The sequence below is a fragment of the Pseudophryne corroboree genome, chromosome 9 (assembly GCF_028390025.1).
Source record: "Pseudophryne corroboree isolate aPseCor3 chromosome 9, aPseCor3.hap2, whole genome shotgun sequence".
Lineage (NCBI taxonomy): Eukaryota > Metazoa > Chordata > Amphibia > Anura > Myobatrachidae > Pseudophryne > Pseudophryne corroboree.
This window is the reverse complement of record NC_086452.1, coordinates 334,364,189-334,385,823: the sequence shown is the minus strand read 5'-3', so window position 1 is coordinate 334,385,823 and position 21,635 is coordinate 334,364,189. Positions and strand designations below refer to the sequence as shown.

The 21,635-nt window shown below is 44.3% G+C and overlaps 1 protein-coding gene across 1 annotated transcript in view; it reads left to right on the top strand.

Annotated features, from left to right (window-relative positions):
- The first annotated feature begins 987 nt into the window (after nucleotides 1–987).
- The window catches only part of GALR3 (galanin receptor 3), a 77,217-nt gene continuing 56,569 nt past the window's right edge, over nucleotides 988–21,635 (top strand). Inside the window, exons 1-2 of the mRNA XM_063940584.1 lie at nucleotides 988–1,062; nucleotides 2,578–2,946. Coding sequence (XP_063796654.1) covers nucleotides 2,600–2,946 — 347 coding nt within the window. The 5' untranslated portion in view covers nucleotides 988–1,062; nucleotides 2,578–2,599. The remainder of the gene's footprint in view (nucleotides 1,063–2,577; nucleotides 2,947–21,635) is intronic.

Here is a 21,635-nt window from a genome sequence, read left to right as displayed (position 1 = left end):
ACATACTTCCTCAGAGAGGGTGTTCTGTCCCCAGAGAAATACTGTTGAGAACTCACAGAGTAGCATGGGCACATCCCAATGTTCTGTTTTGTCATATACACCATTTAAAAACTTCTCTCCACATATTAAATCTATTGAACTGATATAGGTAAAATGGGAAACAATACACAAATCTAGTGCAAGATTCCCAGGTGGATTAAATCGAGAGGTGACCTGAGAAAACCTGCTCGGACCAGTGTAGGTTCTATATGTGCATCTTATTGGCAATGTGACGTGACAAAACAGCTTCACGAGACTGCATTGATTCATTTGATATGCGACACATATATTTGTGTGTGAATTAGTGTGAACACAACGGAACTTGGCAACGGAACTTGGCGTGAAAAGAAGCAGCAGGCACTGCATCGCAGCACTTTGTATACAGTTTCTGACTCAGTCGCACACAGATATACAAATGTTGCATATAAAATGAATCAGTGCAGTCTCGTGAAGTGGTTTTGTTGTATTGCATTGCAATTAAGATGCTTACAGTATTTGCGCATAAAAGACACTCAGCAAAAGTTGGGTCACACGGGAGCTGACGCACCAAGAAGGTATGTCTGGCACCACTGCAACAATAGTGTATGAGGATACATATGTATTAGACTTTAACAATAAAAAAAATATCACATGCTATAGCTAAAGAAGACAGTTTGAGAGACGCCAAGCGAGCTATACGACAGAGTAAAATGTGATGAAAAAATGGAATACAACTGCCTCTTACATTTCTCAGATTCCTTTAGGTGTTGCTAAAACAGATTATGCAAAAGAAAATGTGAACATAAAAAAAACTGTTAATACGCACAAAAATAAAGATACAAAAATCTAGTGTGACAGGAACAAGACACAAATCGTATGATGTGTCTAAATGCACCAAGCCAGCTCTTTTAAAAATGAAGAAAGGGGGGAAAGGGACTGTGAAAAAGGGAGGGATAGAGTGAGTGTGAGAGGAGGAGGAATCAGAAGAGAGAGAGCTGAATAAAGAGAGGGGAGATGAAACAAGTACAGCAGCTTAGGCAGGAGGTAAGGAGAAAATATCCTTTATATATGCATTGTAGTCAATAAAACACTATATAGACACATCACCTGCACACCCCATACCTTTACGTACAATAATACTTCCATACACACTGTATACTGTGCCTGCAGTCATGTGCGTAGCCAGAAATCTATAACTAGGGAGAAATCTAGGGGCACACATCTGTGCATCAAGCTGAGACTCAGTAACACTGTACAGTATCAATAGCCGCCTACTATTGACATTTTCGGAAGACATATAACTGAGTGTGAGAAACAGAAGAGCAAACTCTGAGAGATATAACCTACATTATTCAAAGTACCAGACCTTCATGGACACTGAATCTGCACCTGTTGTGATTCATATTCATATACAGTACAAATATTTTGTATACAGGGCATGTGTAGGATTACATTGTAAAGATTCCTGTTTGTATATAAGAATGTATGTTTTGTTGAGTTTGAAGTCATAATGTTGTGGTGATAATTGTGTAGTTTGCTTATTTGCTGTTGCTACAAACAGAAAATGTGTGCAACTGAATAGTGATGTAAAGGTATGTGCAATACAGTTGTGTTGGGTTCCACTGCATAGTTACATTGGGGTCTTTTGTATTGGTATTTTTAAAAAAATTGTACTTTGATATGACCCAAATGGCAAATTGTGCATGTGTTGCAATAATTACCTGTTGTATACTGAAGGCATACATTTATTTTATGTGTCTGAATATGTTCATTTACAGTATAACATGTACATGTATAGTTTATTATAGATGACAGACATTGTAACTATGGGTGCTTAGATGTGTATGTTTTTATGACTATATATTTATACATGCACAATAGCTAGGAATGATCAACTGCAGGACTTTACTGCAGTAATAAATATTCAAGAGGTTTGTTGATTATTTGTTATTTAAATACAGTAGATCTATATTTGTTTGCATACAGATGATTGGTTGACTCATTTTCTATTTGTTTTTTAATTAATTGGCGTGACTGAAATACAGTTTTGAATTAATTGACAAATTGACAAATTTGTTTTAAAAGTTTATGTATTATCTTGAAATGAGTTTCCTCTTGTATAAGATCTTGTTTTGTGCCTGATGTATAATTCGTTTTTTAGAATTCTTTTTTTTTTCCGTTCATGAAGTCTGTGTAAGGTGTGTGTCAATCCACCAACAGGGTCACCTACCCTGCTAGATATATGAATTGATGTCTGTGGTATGGGAACTGGAGGGCAACAGCAGGCCTTGCCATCCTAGGGTAAGATGTGAGCCAATCGCATCCAGTCCTGGCAGGAACTATTGAGCCAGGTATGTCATGCTGCTGTCCAGTTCTTTGCATCATAATGTGTAGTTAGAGTGCATTACACAGCTTTTAGACATACTGATATTTAAGAATCACAGAAGGATCTGTAGACATTGTAGGCAACTTTAAATGTACTGCTTAAAGATAAGGAAATATTTATGTTAAAAAAAAAAACAACTAATATTCTGTTCCATGCTCTTCTTTTCTCTGCAGGGCTGGTGAATGTGGCAGAGAAATGTCTCAGGCATGGAATGGCTCAGTCTCATCAGAGCTGCCACCCGGAGGAATTATAGTGCCTGTGGTCTTCTCCTTGATATTTGCTCTGGGCACAGTGGGCAATGGTCTAGTCTTGGTTGTGCTTCTCAGGAACGGGCAAACCAAATACAACACTACCAATCTATTTATTCTCAACCTGGGGGTGGCTGACCTGTGCTTCATACTACTATGTGTCCCCTTCCAGGCAACCATTTACACTCTGGATGGCTGGCTATTTGGAGCTTTCCTCTGCAAAGCTGTGCACTTCTCTATCTACCTGTCCATGTATGCCAGCAGTTTCACGTTGGCTGCAGTCTCAGTTGACAGGTAAATTGATAATTTACTTTTAATGTTTCTCCAGTTGTCCATGTTATTTCACGACCAACATTTCCCTGCAACCGGATCATTCTGTAAGTCTCATGTGGACTGTCTCAGCCTTGTCAGCATCTGTCTAATATTCTGTTTCCAGGATCTTTCTAACTGCATCACTGGTTTCAGCATCTGTTCAACTGCATCACTGGCCTCAGCATCTGATTTTGTTCTCCTTTATTTCCATCTTTCTGCAATATTTTATCATCTGCAGACACCTCTCCAGTCTTGTGCATGTTAAGAATATCTTGTTGGTTATGCATGTCTGTTAAAGGTGGCTCAATGGCTTGATCGATCAATTAATCATGCCTGTCCTCCTGGACACATACAGTAAATGAACAGTGCACTAACCCCCCCTCTCCTTTTCTCCCCGCTTCACTATCCATTCTTTTGCCACTGCTTGTCTTTTTCCTTAAATAGTTCATTCTCTTTTTTCTGTTCTTTATTCTCCTGCGCTCGCTCCCAGAGGTGATGTATTACCATGAATACATTAAGTAATCACGTACTATTGTGCTTGTTGAGATCCAGCTGAATTTTTTGGGGAATATATTCTGTGTAGAGCTCTATCCCCCAATCTCTCCTCACAGATAATGAAATCACTCACCTCTCCCTGCTGTCTGCCTGGCATTATATGTATTGATGCTTATATAACTATGCTTTTGTTGTGATAATGTAATACTTAATGTCTGTCGTTATGAAGAATGGTAGCACACCTGAAAAACAATGAAGTATTACAAAAATATATACTGTATAAAGTACTAACATATACAAAAAAATGACATGCAAAGACATGAAGGAGGAAGGATCGCCTTGCCCAAACAAGCTTACAATCTAAATTAAAATAGCAATATACAGAACATACATGTTATTCTAATGTAGCTAGTACTTGGCGGATAATCAATTCGTCCTATTGTTTAACTGATATCCCCACGGCCGGTGCAAGGTTTCTCGACGCCCTAGGCAAAACTTCAGCATGCTGCCCCCTCCTTCATTCCCAAATCACACACCAGTACCTACTATCCAGCCCCTCGGGTGAAAGTCTGGAGGTGACATCTTAGAAGTTCAAACGCCATAGTCTGCATTAAGTTAAACAAGGATACATCTCTCACAGTTATCCTTAATTTTATGATAAGCAGACCCCCCAGATCATAGCGTCCTAGGCAGCTGCCTAATGATAGAGCCGACCCTGTTCCTACTGCTTTGTCTGTAATTACCCAGCTTTGTTCTATCACTGTTTGTAAAGTGCAACAGAATATAAGAAACTGTTGTTGTTGTTGTTAATAATAATAATAATAATAACAACTTGCATTGTCACAGAAGTAGGCGGACAGTGTAGTGTCTGCCTACTTTTGCATGCCGAGAGGGGCGGAGCGTACAGACAGGAAGTTGCAGCGCAGCCCGTATACCACGCCATACAACTCTGACAAGTAGCTGGCCTCTACTACAGCTGTCTAGCGGTGGCACCACAAACGGCTATATATATATATATATATATATATATATATATATTTATATATATATACACACACGGTGGTTGAAATGGAAATTTTGAAGTGGGGGAATGCAAAAGTCAAGGACGTAATTATGCGCTCCAGAAAAGGAAGCGTCGTCACCCAAAAATGGGGTGTGGTCACCCAAAAAGGGGGCATGACCAGTGTAGTAGAACCCCTTATACTATCTAGTACTGGTGCCCCTTTCACCTTATAGCACACGGTATGAGCCGAAATTCACATTGTAGCACACTGAATGAGCCGAAATTCACATTGTTGCACACTGAATGATCCAAAATTCACATTGTAGCACACTGAATGAGCCGAAATTCACATTGTAGCACACTGAATGAGCCGAAATTCACATTGTAGCACACTGAATGAGCCGAAATTCACATTGTAGCACACTGAATGAGCCGAAATTCACATTGTAGCACACTGAATGAGCCGAAATTCACATTGTAGCACACTGAATGAGCCGAAATTCACATTGTAGCACACTAAATGAGCCGAAATTCACATTGTAGCACACTGAATGAGCCGAAATTCACATTGTAGCACACTGAATGAGCCGAAATTCACATTGTAGCACACTGAATGAGCCGAAATTCACATTATAGCACACTGAATGATCCAAAATTCACATTATAGCACACTGAATGAGCTGAAATGAGCCGAAATTCACATTGTAGCACACTGAATGAGCCGAAATTCACATTGTAGCACACTGAATGATCCAAAATTCACATCGTAGCACACTGAATGAGCCGAAATTCACATTGTAGCACACTGAATGAGCCAAAATTCACATTGTAGCACACTGAATGAGCCAAAATTCACATTGTAGCACACTGAATGAGCCGAAATTCACATTGTAGCACACTGAATGAGCCGAAATTCACATTGTAGCACACTGAATGAGCCGAAATTCACATTGTAGCACACTGAATGAGCCAAAATTCACATTGTAGCACACTGAATGAGCCGAAATTCACATTATAGCACACTGAATGATCCAAAATTCACATTATAGCACACTGAATGAGCTGAAATTCACATTGTAGCACACTGAATGAGCCGAAATTCACATTGTAGCACACTGAATGAGCAGAAATTCACATTATAGCACACTGAATGATCCAAAGTTCACATTGTAGCACACTGAATGAGCCAAAATTCACATTGTAGCACACTGAATGAGCCAAAATTCACATTGTAGCACACTGAATGAGCTTAAATTGTGACAGCAGGGACAGCCAGAGTGACGACAGGGAGAGAGAGAGAGTGACGACAGGGAGAGAGAGAGAGTGACGACAGGGAGAGAGAGTGACGACAGGGAGAGAGAGAGAGTGATGACAGGGAGAGAGAGAGAGTGATGACAGGGAGAGAGAGTGACGACAGGGAGAGATGACAGTAACGACAGGGAGAGAGAGTGACGACAGAGAGAGAGAGTGACGACAGTGACGACAGGGAGAGAGAGTGACGACAGGGAGAGAGAGTGACGACAGTAACGACAGGGAGAGACGACAGTAATGACAGGGAGAGACGACAGTAACAACAGGGAGAGAGAGTGATGACAGGGAGAGAGAGTGACGACAGTGACGACAGGGAAAAAGAGTGCGACAGGGAGAGAGAGTGACGACAGGGAGAGAGAGTGACGACAGGGAGAGAGAGTGATGACAGTGACGACAGGGAGAGAGAGTGATGACAGTGACGACAGGGAGAGAGAGTGATGACAGGGAGAGAGAGTGACGACAGGGAGAGAGAGTGACAGCAGGGAGAGAGAGAGTGACGACAGTGACAGCAGGGAGAGAGAGAGTGACAGTAGGGACGGTAACGACAGGGAGAGAGAGTGACAACAGTGACAGCAGGGAGAGAGAGAGTGACGACAGTGACAGCAGGGAGAGAAAGAGTGACAGTAGGGACGGTAATGACAGGGAGAGAGTAGACAGCAGTGGAACATTACCTCATTTGTTGCTGGCGGCGGTGAGCGGTGGGCTGCTGGCGGCGGTGAGCGGTGGGCTGCTGGCGGCGGTGAGCGGTGGCTGGTGGTGAGCGGCGTACGGTGGGTGGGTGGCTGGCGGCGGGTGGCTGGCGAGCGGCTGTGAGCTAGTGCAGTGCTCTACACAGTCGCCGGCAGCCGCGCAGGGACGGGGAGCAACATGTGCAGCAGGATGGCCACTTCCCTCGCCTCCTGCTGCACTTTCAATTCCTCGTTTCCGGGTCAGTGGAAGAAGTGGCGGTATACCATACCGCCGTATATCGCCCCACTTCGACCACTGTATATATATATATACCCGCACATACATACAGATGATTACCTGATCGGCCACAGCTGGGCTTCCTCCCCCTGGCGCTGGCATCAACCAGTCCGTGCAGCGGGAACGCTGCTCCGTCCCTGCCATGATGTCATCACAGAATGTCCAGCCAACAAGGCCGCACTTTAAAATTAAAGTCTCTGAGTGCCGCCAACTTGTTCACATGTCAAGGGTTTTTAACTCCTGGAAGGCAACGGAGCTGGTGTGCCCCCCTAGGACTTGTAGAGGTCCAATATATGTAAAAAAAAAAAAAAATCTGGCAGCACTCCACAGACTTACAAAGTAATCAGCATCCTTCATTCTTACAGTGCATAATATATATATATATACACACACACACACACACACACACACACACATACATACTGTGTGTGTGTGTGTGTGTGTGTGTGTGTGTGTGTGTGTGTGTGTGTGTGTGTGTGTATGTGTATATATATATATACACACATATATTATATATATATATATATATATATATATATATATATATAAATATTATACATTGTAAGTCAGTGGAGTGCTGCCTGATTTTCTTTCAACATATATTGGACCTCTACAAGTCCTAGGAGGGCACAGCAGCAAGATATATATATATATTTCATATATATATATATATATATATATATATATTACAGTACACTCTTTCCCCCTTCCTGCGGGGCATGCGATCACAGGGTGGGCGGGAAGTATTGTGCGTGGGATGGGGGGGGGGGATTTGGAGGGGGGTCGCGGAGTGTCGGGGGTGGGGGTGGTGTTGTGATATGCAATCGCGGGGGGGGGGAGAGGATGTAATACTATATGTGCGGGATGCAATCGCGGGGGGGGGGGGAGAGGATGTAATACTATATGTGCGTGATGCAATCGCGGGGGGGGAGGGGGGAGAGGAAGTAATACTATATGTGCGGGATGCGATCGCGGGGGGGAGGGGGGGGGAGAGAATGTAATACTATATGTGCGGGATGCAATCACGGGTGGGGCTAGAGGATACTGTGTGTGCGGGTTGTAATCACGGGGGGGGGGGGGGGGGGGGGGGTGTTCAGAGAGGATAACATGCTAACAGTGGGAATGTATCATGCAGGGAGACATTACGGCACTCTGTTGCTGTGGTGTGGTGCGGTGCGGGAAGGTCGGATGTTGTCGCGGTGGGAGCAGTGCCAGGGCGGGATGTATATTTGTACTTCACAAAACTTACTTTACGCGAGCACCTTCAGTGCTTCCGGGCGGCCGCGGCATCCCTGCTCTCCTGGTAAAGGAAGAGGAGCTCAGCAGCTAAGGCAAGCATTTTTCGGCAGCATGAGGTACCGCCCTCCAATGGCCTCCACCAATAGGCAGCTGCCTAAAGCTGCCTAGTGGTATCGCTGGCCCTGGATATCCCTCTTTCCAGATTGAGTACATGAATTAGTTTATTTCTTGCTTCTAAAATATCATATTCATATCATTTCTAACTGTGTAATAGCAGCATTTTACCAAATCATTTTTTCTCTTTAAATTCACTTTTGTAAATTAATCTGTTCACTTGTCAGAATAGTCCAGGCGCCGTCAGTCTCATCACATTCCCATCACACTGAAAAGTACATTTCCAATAGACAAACTTTTATCTTCATATAGTAGTTAGCATTCCAATCATCTGTGACAGAAGAATTACTTATTTTTTTAATCACATACATCATCAGCCATAACATTAAACCCACTGACAGGTGAAATGAATAACCACGAGTATCTCTTTACAATGGCACCTGTCAAGGGGGATGGGGGAGATGGTGGTATTTTCAGCAGCTAGTGAACACTCAGTTCTTGAAGTTGATGTGTTTGATAGCAGGAAAACCCAAACTAGTCACAGTGGGCATGTGGCATGATACTGCTGCTGCCCTTTTTGAAGTGTGGGGCAGCCATAGCCTGATTGACAGGCTGCACCTACATCTAAAATCTATTGATTGTTCAGATGTCCGATGTTTGCAGCATTGTTCCCAATGGTGAGCCAATGCTGCATCTCCGGACACAAACAGCAGATCAGAGAAGCCAGAGGTGGGCATCTCATTACACAAGGTGCCACCTTCAGCTTTACCAAAACTTCTCTGCTCCACTGCTGCTGAAGATACAGCACTGAAACCACTTGCGGCCACTTCTGAATCAAGCACTTGTGGTGTGTTCCCAGTATTTCTGTGATTAGTACCTACCAAAAGCGGTCCAAGAAAGGACAACCGGTGAACCAGTGACAGGGTCAAGGGTGCCCAAGATTCATTGATCCACTTGAGGAGCGAAGGCAAGTGCATCACAGCTTACCACGTCTTGGGCTGCATAGCCGCAGACCGCACAGAGTGCCCATGCTGACCCCTGTCCATTACAGTAAGTGCCTACAATGAGCACCTGAGCATCTAAACTGGACCATGGAGCAATGGAAGAAGGCGGCCTGGTCTCATGAATTAATCACGTTTTCATTTACATCATGTGAATTAACTACATAATGCATATGCGCCGTTTATTTAAGAAAGAGACCAGGACTGGGCTAGATTACAATTATCAGTTAGCCGTCAATGGCCATTACTAAAAGCAAATGATCCAGAGGATCAGGAGGGAGGAGGGTGAAGCCTGATCATGGTGGCTAGACTACAGGACTAAGCAGTGCTGCTGCCATGTGAGTGTGTGTGTGTGTGTGTGTGTGTGTGTGTGTGTGTGTGTGTGTGTGTGTGTGTCTGACTTGCATGTAAGCCTCTGTGTGTGATTGCTGGGGTAGAATTAGGGTAATTGTGTAAATGGGTGATGGAATTGAGGTGCTGGGAGAATTTAGGGTAGTGGGAGACATGAATTGGGGTACTGGGTAAAGTCAAGATAATAGAGAGAGCAGGCATGAAGGAAGCAGATTGAGGTGTAATGGGAACAGTTTAAGGGGTGGGGGAGCAGTGTGAAGGGAATGGTGTGAGGTGAGCAGCATGAGGTGTGGTGGGAGTGAGCTCTGTGATGAGAAGTGAGGTATGATGAGGTAGTGAAAGCTGCCTGTGATGCTGATTTAGCTGTGGGATGAGCAGTAAGAATCGGGGAGATAAGGAGGAAGGTGGCAGTGAAAGAGCTACACTTCCACATCACTAGTCACACCTCCACAGCACTGGTTACATGAATACCCTGCGTTGACACACTATACTGTAGGTCCTTCATAAATTTCCGCTCCGGGCCTTTCATTTGTCAGTGCACCAGGATTCACTAAGAAGAAGGGAAGAAGGCAAGCCAGGAGAGTCATTGTGATGTTCTGGACAGATTACTAATGATAAACCTTGGGCCCATGTGGATGGAACTTTGAGCCATACCATCTACCCCATTAGGGGTGGGCAAGTTTCTGGATGCACAAAAAGTATTACATTTACAAAGTGAACATTACATTTTTTCAAAGTATTCACCAGAGGAGTCTATGCAAATTTGCGTGCGTGCAAACCACTTGGTGAAGCAGCCGGACCATTTTGAAGCAGGTATGTCTTCTACATGCTGGATGAAGGTCTTCAGTGCAGCTTCTGGTGACTCAAAACTAATCTCATGCATCTTGCAATTGATTTGTGGAAACACGAAGAAGTCGCAAGGGGCCTGGAACTGTACTAAGTTCCTAGATGCATTCACAGGCCAGAAAATCCACCACTTTCCTGGACTTGTGGGCAGGTGCATTGTCGTGATGGAGAAGGGCACCATGAGCATGAGTTCTTGGACAGCACCTAGAAATGGCTTCCAGTAATTGCGGCATTGGTTGGCATACCAGTTCTGTCAGGTCTGTAATTGTGTCTGTTCCCAGAGGGGGCACTAGTGGGTCAGTGGTGGTGCGGTGGAGGAAATGAGGAGGCTGTAGAAGACTCCTGCGCATGTGCGCAATGATATTTATTTAGCACACAGGGATATGAACAGTCACTGAAGCACAATACAATACTGATGGTATGAGCAAAGAAGCTGATGGAGATATAACAACATTCACAGGTGATGATCTGTAAACCAGTGAAAATAATAAAATTGATGACCGGCCTGGAAGCCGATGGCAACAGGATCAAATATGCAGATGATATTAATGCAACTGATGACAGTGAACACAGGCAAAAATATCGCCCGAGATTGGTCTGGAAACCAACAGCATTAGGTTCACACAGTCTGTATGTTAGGTTCCTGGTGCTCAGAACAAGAGAGATGTTGCGTAGTGAGTCCAGAGCACCAGAACGTGACGCTGAAATAAGGTGTTGTAAGGAAATAGCCACTAGCAGCCTACCTCCATTGTTTCACCCGTGTGGTCAGTTCACGCCTGCGTGACTATGGTTTCTTGGGCCCACGGCAGCCGCGTTTGAAGGTCGGATTAGGTCTGCCCAACTCCGATGCCCCCAGGTCTTAGAGTGAGACAAGGCGTGAACCGAGACAGGATAATAACAAGGGGACCTCTAACTAAAGCAAACAGAAGGCTAGGGGCTACTAACAACCCTAAAACTAAATACATGTGCGGCACGCCGCCAAAGGAAAAGAACAACAAAGGAAATGCTGTCCACACGCCGACACTATACTGTTGTGTACAGCATATGCAGAACCCTCTGCAAAACACCAGTAACAGATATAACCAAGGAATTCAGCGGCCTAGGCCGACGGACGCGGCAAAGCAGCTACTCACGGAACCGGTACAAATACTGGCAAATGGACTGGAACCCCCAATGTAGCCGACACAGGCTCTCAGAACCGGAGGACAGGCAGAATCCCAAACGACAGACCGGTGGACACCAAGAAGCCAGATACTCGACCAGGAACAGACAAAGCCACAGGACTTCTGGACAGGAACGCTTCACGGCAGGACATGGGATCAGACACTTGGAACAGACACTGGATCAGCCACTTGGAACCGACACTGGAACCGACACTTGGAACCGACACTGGAACCGACACTGGAACCGACACTGAAACCGACACTCAGGAAATGGCAGGAACTAGCTCAGAACTCAAGAACTATCACCAGTGTCTGTGTATTGCACTGAGCCAGAATATAACAGAGAGCCCTAATTAATTATGTCGTGCAGCTGCCCTGTTGCACGACTCCAAACTGACAAGATGCAATTAGCAGACAGGTGAGGCCAAACACATGGAAACAGGCTGCAATTACACAGACTCACCACCGGCAGCAAACAAGAACCCTCTAAACCAGAGCAAAGGGAAATCCTGGCCTGCAAGAGAACTATAAACATAAAATAGGAATGAACCACTACCTGTGGTTCATAACACTGTATATATGCACCAGTCCACAAAAACAAGTAAGGCCAAAGCAGGAGACAGTTTGTAATTGCAAGCTGGTTGTTTTAAGTGCCAGATGAAATAGCACAGTGCTGAACGCAGATAACAACACACAGGTGAGAATGGTAAGTAGCACCTGGAGAGAGTCTCTTACTGCATGCAGAGGTGGAAGCTGACTGTGGAAGGAGTTGTAGCAGAGCTGGATGGCTGGAGCCTGTAGTTCCAAGGAGACACTGGAGCAAGGAAATCACTGGAGACAGAAGACTGGAGCCAGGAGACGCTGTACACTGGATGTGACATGTTGTTCAAGGCAATGAGACTGAGCCGATGTTCTGGATTTATACCCCCTGGTCAGCAGGCATTGGATGCTTGAATCATGTGTGCAGAAACAGCGCTGGATTGGGTGTTACAGGTCAGCTGACCGCAAGTGTCATGGCAGCGCCCATGCCGCACAGATGGTGGGTACACACTAGATGGACTTCAGGGGTACACAATGACAATGGGCACCGCACCCATGGACAGAGCATTCACGCACCCACAAACTGGGGCTGTGACCTCCAGATGCCTGCACACCAGCGCGCCGGTAAGTAGCTACATAACCAGTCTTTACCACAAAAAAGCTACCATCTGCTTGGCTACGATGCACTCACGTCAGAACATTTGTGCTGGCGCATCTACAACTGGGCTCCATTGGGCCAACTGTTGTTTTATTTTGGGGTTGAAACTGTAGATCCAGTATTCATTGCATGTTGTGGCAACAAGTCATCCTCCTTCTACTCTTGAGTCAGTTGATGGGGCACCCAGCATGCAGAAACCTTTCCCAGGCCCAGTTTGTCATGGTGGATGGATACCGATGAGGTGCCTATCTCCTTCTTCATGGCCCATGGTCAACCTGGCGTCCACCTCAACTATGTCCTGCATGGCAATAATGTTGACCTCTGTGATGGCAGCTGCAGCAAGCCTCGTCTTTAAGTGACCTTTTCCCATGCTGAAATTCTGGAAACCACACAGTAGTTCAGGATGGTGCTTCCTGCCCATTAGTGGTCAAAACCTTCCCGATGTCGCAGACCATCTAATAGACAGGAAAAAACAGACACCCAACCGACTTTTCAAACATTTGAATCTCCCCCTTATAGTCCTATAAGATCATGCTCTCCAGTCCCCTCTGTTGAGATCCATAAAGAGTCTGTGAAGGAAATGAACATACTGAATTCGGTGTGCAGTGCTGTGTAAACGCTGATTTACTTACAGGACTAAAAAGCATATACCTTAAACACACTTGATACACTTTACTATTGAGCCGCTGCGGCCGCAGTAATTAACCTTTCACCTTTATATTATTTGCAAACCTTATGTACACAAGGTCACACAGTGTATGCACTCTGCATATGTATGCCGAAAGGGCGCAGGGACTACACAGTTTGCGTACACAGGCCTATATGCTGTTAGCACAATGCAGCAGCCCGAGTGGCTGTAAATACACTTTAAACCTTAGCAAGGAAATGGAACACGACACCAATTGTAATTCAAAACTAGGTTGGGGTCTAACCCACCAACGGTTCTTTACTTGCAGGGGGTAACAATATAAACAATACAATACAATAGAATAATGGCTACAGTCAATGGTACATACTTGTTTAGTTTCGCCTGCGCTTCCCAGTCTGGTCCTCAGTAATCAGGGTAGATGACCTTAAGAGTCTGTGTGTGACCAGGCATGCAGCTGGCTCTTTTATTCAATCTTCCAAAACCTAACACAATGGATACTGTAATCTCTTTGTCCATTGGACACAGGGATGGTCATTTACAGTACAGGAAAGGTCATAGGTTGGTTTGAATAGGTGGGCGATGTCTGTTCCAGGTCCACTTGCAGGTGGTCTCCTCTGGGTTCCCGCTGCATAACAAATGTACAGTAAATACAGTTTATATTTATATTCTGCTCATGCGCATAACTATTCGCAGGAGCGTGCGATCTTCTGCAAACCAACACCGGAATATTGCCCTTAAAATACCCTACAGCTGGATACCACCTTATAACCTTGTTCTGTCCCCTCCTATCCTGTAAAGGTGAATCCCTTTGTTCTGATACCATTTAAACTGTTGTAACTTGCTGGTGTGATGCAGGGAGACTATGTGTACAATGTGCACTATTTGGATTAAATATGTAATGTGTTTTTATGGCTTTTCCATGTGACTACAAACACAACCGTAAATACTCATACCACGCGCTAATGCGCAGGACCGCGGGAGCGACCATACGCAAATTGCGAATATGCGCACGCACGGTAGAACAAGTACGCGCATGGAGGCCATCTGTGTGCAGTTTGTACGTGATGTGTGTACTGCAGTATTTTTCGACTTCGATAGTCCACCCTTTGGCAGTCACCAATAACTGCCACTACCTAATCAATAAACAGAAAAATATCTATACAATATATACAGAAGCTTGGATGGTCGGGGGAGAGTTGTAGGTGGGAAATGTATGACTTAGTGGGATAGTAAAAAGCATGTATGTATGAAGCCATGTCTGAGGGGCATGTATCATCGTGACTTATATTTTCTAAATAAGCTTCGAGGTATTGCGAAGTATACATAAAATCCTTCTCATCCCGTATTAAGGGTCTGTAAATGGGCCAACAAACACTACTGAGCTCTTTTCAGCTTCTTGTTTTAACAAATGGGGTGCACATTCAGTTGATGACACATGGAGGGGTAACATATGTGAGTGCTAGTATATGTGGATATCACCTGTCGACTATGTGTGCCATTAACTGGAGGTTGAAGAGATGAAGATAAGACACATATATAAAAATACATTCACATAAACATTTTGGGTAGGGCAGACGTCTTTTCCGGTTGGATGTATCTGGGCAGAGGGGGAGACAAAGAAAAACAGGTGAAAGAAACAGGCCATGAAATTCATTTGCAATCCTTATCATAACGCTGTCTCTATGGATGGATCATAAATTAAATCTGCTGCTGTAACAGCGCCCTCGCTCCTCAGACTCATCAAATTTGTGCCGTGCTTGCGCTGCGTTAGAATTTGAACACACCTAAATATCAAACCAATAATTATGATGACTCCCAGGATACAAAGGAGAAACTTCCCCACACTCATAATGAAATTTTTAGCCCACGCTCCTAAACCTGAGAACCATTTGCGTGGGTTCAACCATGAGACCCAGCCGGTCAGTTAATTACTCACAGTCGCTAAGGTAAGGTTGTGCTTCCTCCTGAACTCCCACTTCAACTGCAAGATCTCGTCCATCTTCTGATCGATGATCTCCGTTGGGTCGTCAGTGCTGTTCGTAATATATGTACAGCACTTCACACCATATTGAGTTGCCAGAGTAACACAGTACCCACCTGTCACGGCTGTGACATATTTAAGGACCATCCTGTGCTGGATCAGTTCCTTCTTGTAGGCTTGTAACTCCCTTCCCGTATACCTGAAGGTGTCATCATACATCTCAGTGATATTATCTATCAAGTTCGCTAGCGCATGGATATAATTTATAGTTCCTCTGGCAGTACGGGTGATGTCTAATGCGAAAAGGAACTGAATCCCGGTGGATTCGTGGATCAAATCAGAGGCTGCGTGCTCTGCCCTATGAGGTGTCTCTTGATGATGTGTTCATAGTGAGTATGAGTATAAGGAGCCTGAGCACTGCGGTGAACATCTTTCATTTTATCATGGGTTATGGTCATGACCTCCGGTAGTACTCTCCCAATATAACACAATCCCTCTGAGCTCGGGGCAAGCCACTTGTACGCCTTCCTCCCACATATGAAATAGGCATCATCTGGGAGAACATAGGGGACAAAATGTAACATCACCATATTGCAAACTTTCCAAGTAAAGAAACCAATCCCTAGTTCTCTCATCTGCTCAGTACAAGTATCGGGCTGGATGATATGAGCACAATACCCTGAGGATACTTTTCCAACCCACATGGTCTTGCTTCCACGGGTATACCTATACCGAAAATACCTCCCACTGTTGGCTATTTGCCGTTCAAGTTCAGAGTCTATGAGTATCCTATCAGCTCTGTGTGAAAAGGTCATTGTCTGGTTATTCCACGTCACTTCCCAATTTCCTGGTTTTCGGTAATTGGAAATATTAAAACACAATAAGGACCTGTCTACATGATACTGGTGGAGCTTCAAACTAGGGGGCCTAGAGATATTGAATTTCTTGTCCACTGGTCTCCCACCCCGTAATTCGAGTACCTCATCTATTGCTAAAGGGTATGGTACTAATCCTGACTTACTCTGGCCTTGAGGTACCTGTGAGCACACCCAGCATTCTGTCTGGTTTAAGACCTTATCCACTAGTGAGTGGTAATCACTCAACGGATGGTGGTCCATGTCGATATTAAGGTTGGACTGACATCTCTGGATGCACCCATCCTCTACTATATTCTCACAATTCCTACAAATACAATATTCATCAGACAATAACCCTTCACAGTGCCTCCGAGCTCCATGACTACCAGAGCGCTTACTGATACCAGCCTTTACTCGAGTGATGTGCTGCTCCTGAGATCCTACAAATTCGTACTCGCCATCAGAACCCATTCCAGATCCCTGCTCGACCTCTCTGGGACCCTCACCAATACAAATTGTCCTGATCAAAAACAGAATTACTAGTAGAACTCGAAACGCAGTCTCTTGTGATAGATCCATTTCGTAAGGGGAAAGAAGGAAAATAAGAAGGAGAAAAGAAAGGAAAATGCAGGGGGAGGTGAAAAAAGAAAATGTTGCGACAACCGTCCTAGATCTTGTTGCTCTCCGTGCTCAGGTGCCTTTCAACAGTCCTGCCTCTCAACTTTCCTGGAACAAACACTCCAGTGATACGAGGTTCTCTACACTCTGCTCTTTGTCACAAGTTCTTTCCAGGTCAGCGACCTTCTTGCAGTGGAACGAGTGGACCCAAGTCTCTCTTTCGGCGACCTTCAATGCTGTCGTGCTGGTTAACAAGACTTGATATGGTCCTTCCCACCTGTCTATGAGGCAACCTGAGCGTAAGAAATTTCGAATCATCACATAATCCCCAGGCTCAATGTCATGACAATTACTGTTCGGTTGGTCAGGAATCACCAGCTTTAGATTTCTTTGTTGATATCTCAGCTGCTGGCTCATCCCAACCAAATATTTCACAGTCACTTCATTATTACATTTCAAATCATCCTGGGGGTCTATCATTACATGAGGTTGTCGACCAAAAAGAATTTCAAAGGGTGATAAGTTAAGTGGAGACCTGGGAGTGGTTCTGATGCTGTACAACACTAGTGGCAAAGCTTCTGGCCACAACAATCCAGTTTCAGCCATTAATTTGCTCAGCTTGTTCCCATCAGTTTGTACATGACCTGAAAGACTTCACCTGTAAAATGGGTACCCCTATCACTTTCAATTACTCTAGGGATACCATATCTACACACAAATTCCTGCACAATTTTCTTTGCAGTGAACGTAGCAGTATTTGTGGCAGCAATGAACGCTTCTACCCAATTGGAAAATACATCAATACAAACTAACACATATTTCAAATTCCTACAGGGTGGTAACTGTATGAAGTCGATTTGTATTACCTGAAAAGGTCCGTCTGTCGGAGGGATATGGGATGGCTCTGTTGGTATTGTCTTTCCAATATTCTTCCTCAAGCAAGTAAAACATGTAATTGCTCTCTTACCTGCATGAGAAGAGAATCCTGGCGCACACCAGTAGGCTCTTACCAACTTGCACATACCCTCTTTGCCCAGATGAGTCAGACCGTGTGCTGCCTCAGCTAGACTTGGAAGATATGCTCTGGGGGCCACTGGCTTACCGTGTACACCTGTCCAAAGTCCTGATGACTAATGGTCATACCCCTTTGCCCTCCAGACTGCCTTTTCCCTTAGGGAACACAAGTTTTGCATTTTAATTTACTATCGTGTGTTATCAGTTGTGTGAAGTAAACCATCTCTGGATGAGAGAAGAGAGGGGAGAAATAGTAAAATTAAAAAAAAGAAAATGTCAGGTTTGGCATTCACCAACAGGCTGTCACACCATCATGCATATCAGTGTCTGTGCACAGTCTCCCTTCACCAGTATTCTTATTCTCCACCCTTTGTGCCTGACCAGGCACACTGCATAAATACTGGTGTCCTTATGCTGGTGAGATATACTGGATTTGGGCAGAACTCTGAAGGACCGAGTAGGCGTGTGGCGTTTGAACTGTAATCGGGTCCATGCATTGTACCCTCCTGTTGGTGAACGTAAGAGATGAGGAGGAAACTTTGAAGAAAAATCACATAGAGGTTAGTAACAGATAAGTTTGTCGAGGCAAGGAGGATTTTATAAAATTTGACAACTGGATTGGGCACTATGGGGAAGTGATTCTCTACTGTCTATACCCCCCAAAAAAATCTATGTGTCATATCTCTACTGGGACTATCCCAGCCATCAATCCTGTGCCCTGTCCATCCTAAGCTCGTACGGAACCCGGTATCTGTGAGATAATTTCCTCTACCTGTGATGGACATGAATCTAGAACCGTGAAATGCAACATTAGTCTTCATGGGTATCCAACATACTTTGTGCTTCCTGGGCGGGAGCACGCTATATGTATACCATCTCTAACAAAACTCCTGTTAAGTTAATCAGGGGCCATTTCTGCTAGAGAAAGAAGCAAAAGTTTAGAGGCCTCATCTTAACCCCAGCAAGTTTTGTCAAAAGGGTAAAGTTGCATTTATTCCGTTCTCCCCATTAACCGAATCTGTGTTTTCTATTTGGCTCGTGATTCCTTACTATATGTCCCTTGATCCCGTCTATGTGTTTAATAATGTGGCTTGTTTTCTCTGTCTAGGGGTCTATATTGACTATGTGTTCTACTATACCTACAATCTCTGGCAAAATGCCCTTCATTTTTACAAATGTAACATATTCTCGGTCTTTTCCAACTACCAGGGTTTTGGGGTTTAGGCTGATGAGGCTTTTCTGCAAGAGCCTGTAGACTTATTGTCATCAGCTTCTCCTGTTGTTTTCTGCACATAGCAATATTCTTGTGGTGTTCAATTGCGCACTCTCTAAGACAAGCTACTGTGGCCCCTCTCCAATTAGGCAAAGATGTTTGTACCTGGTCCCTTACTGTCTTATTGAGTCCGTCCATTAGCACAGAGACAGCCACCTCCCTGTAATTCGCATCGTTCCCTGTATCTGATATCCCAATGTATCTATCCATTATTTGCAGGGCCCGAAGGAAATATTCAGAATCTGCAATCAGTGATACATTTTTGGGTGTCAATATTAGAGGGTAGGCACGCTTTCAAAAATATCCGCCATTCTTTGTTAGCTGGTTCATGAGCATTACCCAGATCTCTGATAAACTTCTGACATCTGGCTAAATGCTTCTGGGGATCGGGGAATTCTGAAATGATTGACCGCAGCTCAGCTCTGGACCACGGGCAATACATTGCATTATTCCTGGTGAGGATTACTCCCTGACTATCGGTTTCCCCATTGGCAGTTACTATTTCCAAGACAGGATGTAATCCTACCATTCCATTCCTAATCTGTTTGCTGTAAGGTGTTGTTGTCTCTGTGCAATGACCCATCTCACACTTACCGGTAGCTGTGACCTCACCAGTTCTTTCAGTGGGGAATACTGTTACTGCTCTAACTGGATGGATAGGCCCCACCTGAGTTTCCTGCAAGGCGACTGCCTGAATGAGAGCTGCGATTTGGCTGGGTCCTTCATCTTCCTGTGACCTATAACCTTGAAAAGACTTCAAAACAGGATACATCTTGCAAAAATTAGGGTTAATACATTGCTCTTGCATTCTACTATCATTCCTAGATATACCATTGACTGTAGCCATCTCTTCCCTCTCGACCTGTGTCGAAAATGGTGTGTTTGTGTCCTCATTTCTGCTAGGTTTGGAACCTGCTTCGCGAGCTAATTCCCTTTGCACATCCCCCTCTTGCTGCCATAAATTTAAACAATCTGTATGTCTAATCCTTTGTTTTCTGGATTTTATCAGACATATCCTTATCCTTAGGTTCTGTAATACCTCTGGCTCAAAGCTGCCCACCTTAGGGAATTATACTCTATCGTTGTCAGTCATATGTACCCATTCGTCACAGTAAACTTCAGCTTGTGGACCATATTTTCCACACATAATAAACCTTGCTGACCCTCTCGGCCGCAATTCTGACCTTCTCAGTCCCAACTCTTCTGCCTGAACCCTGGCTACCATACGTCCCTTAGTTGAGCAACTGGCTCCCATAATTTGTGGGTCTTGCCTTCTCGGCTATTCCCACAAATACCAAAATACTCAATATAAGGCGACGGTGAAAGTTCTCCGAGCGCTTCCATCCACTCTCGCCCACGTTGGCCGCTACTACCATACACTGTCGATAGCGAAGGCGATGTATCCAATTTAGGGCCCCTAATTGACCAATATGTACTGGAAGTTTTTAGGAGTAACTTACCCTTTCCAGTAAATATCTGTCATTGGAGATTTTCCTGAGAGAGACCAGTGAAAACTTCCTATGCACTTTTTATACACAAATCACGCTTGCGTATGCTCTACACGGCGCTAATGATACCGCGATTTTACGCAAAAGATCGTAAAAGTGGTATCAAGTTGCGCTATATATCGCACCCACAAATGCGCGGTCCAATCGCACAGCGTATAGGTACTTGTTACCTATCCGCCCTACCACCACTGGAATCGAATCTCAAGCTGCGAAACCTCAGCCGGAGCGTATCAAAAAACTATATGGGTCACAAAGTTCACAATTCCCTACCAAGCTACTGTGTAAGTCTCCTCACGACTTACGTATTCCAATCTACACTAACATGAGTCAGCCGCCTCACGCCGCCAAGCCTCCACTTACTTGGTGTACCACACGACGGGATCCCAAATTCCTGGGGTTCAATACGTTCACTCTTACTTTCACTCACTCAAATATGCTTTGTTTTTCTGTACATAAAAATTTTCACGCGTTCTGATTGGCAGCTTTACCCCCAGAGGCAATACAGTTTAAACAAAAGTTTTATACTAATCTGCTTTAGAAACCGGATAGTTATGTGCTATTGTAGCATGGCTACTGTCCCACCTTTTAACTGAACAAAAACTATTGTGTAATTTGTACTTATCATCCGCACTCTTACGCACTTTGCGTAAACATGCGACCGTGCGTGTCTTTTACGCTGCGTGCGCAGTCCTGTACTTTGTCTGAGACACGTGTACAAAACCGTGCGTCCGCAATAAAACAAATCACACAACTCTATAAATGTGAGCAATACGAACTATAATCGCTCACAAGCACAACCGCTTGTTCTGTGTAACCTTTAACGACAAGGCCAGACCTGCGTGTTGTGCTTTAGATTTATTTCCTTAAACACTGTTATTTCAATTTGTAACTATATAGCAACAAAATGTATCCGATTTCACACAGATCTAAATGACTCTAGCAATATGAATCTTGCTGCAACAATGTGAGAGGGTAGGCAAAGTATCGGTGCCCTTTGTGTACGCTTTTGGCGGCAAAAAAAAATTCACAGATTTTTAAATAGCTTTTTTTTCTGTTTTACGGGTTCTATCAGCACCTCTGCAGA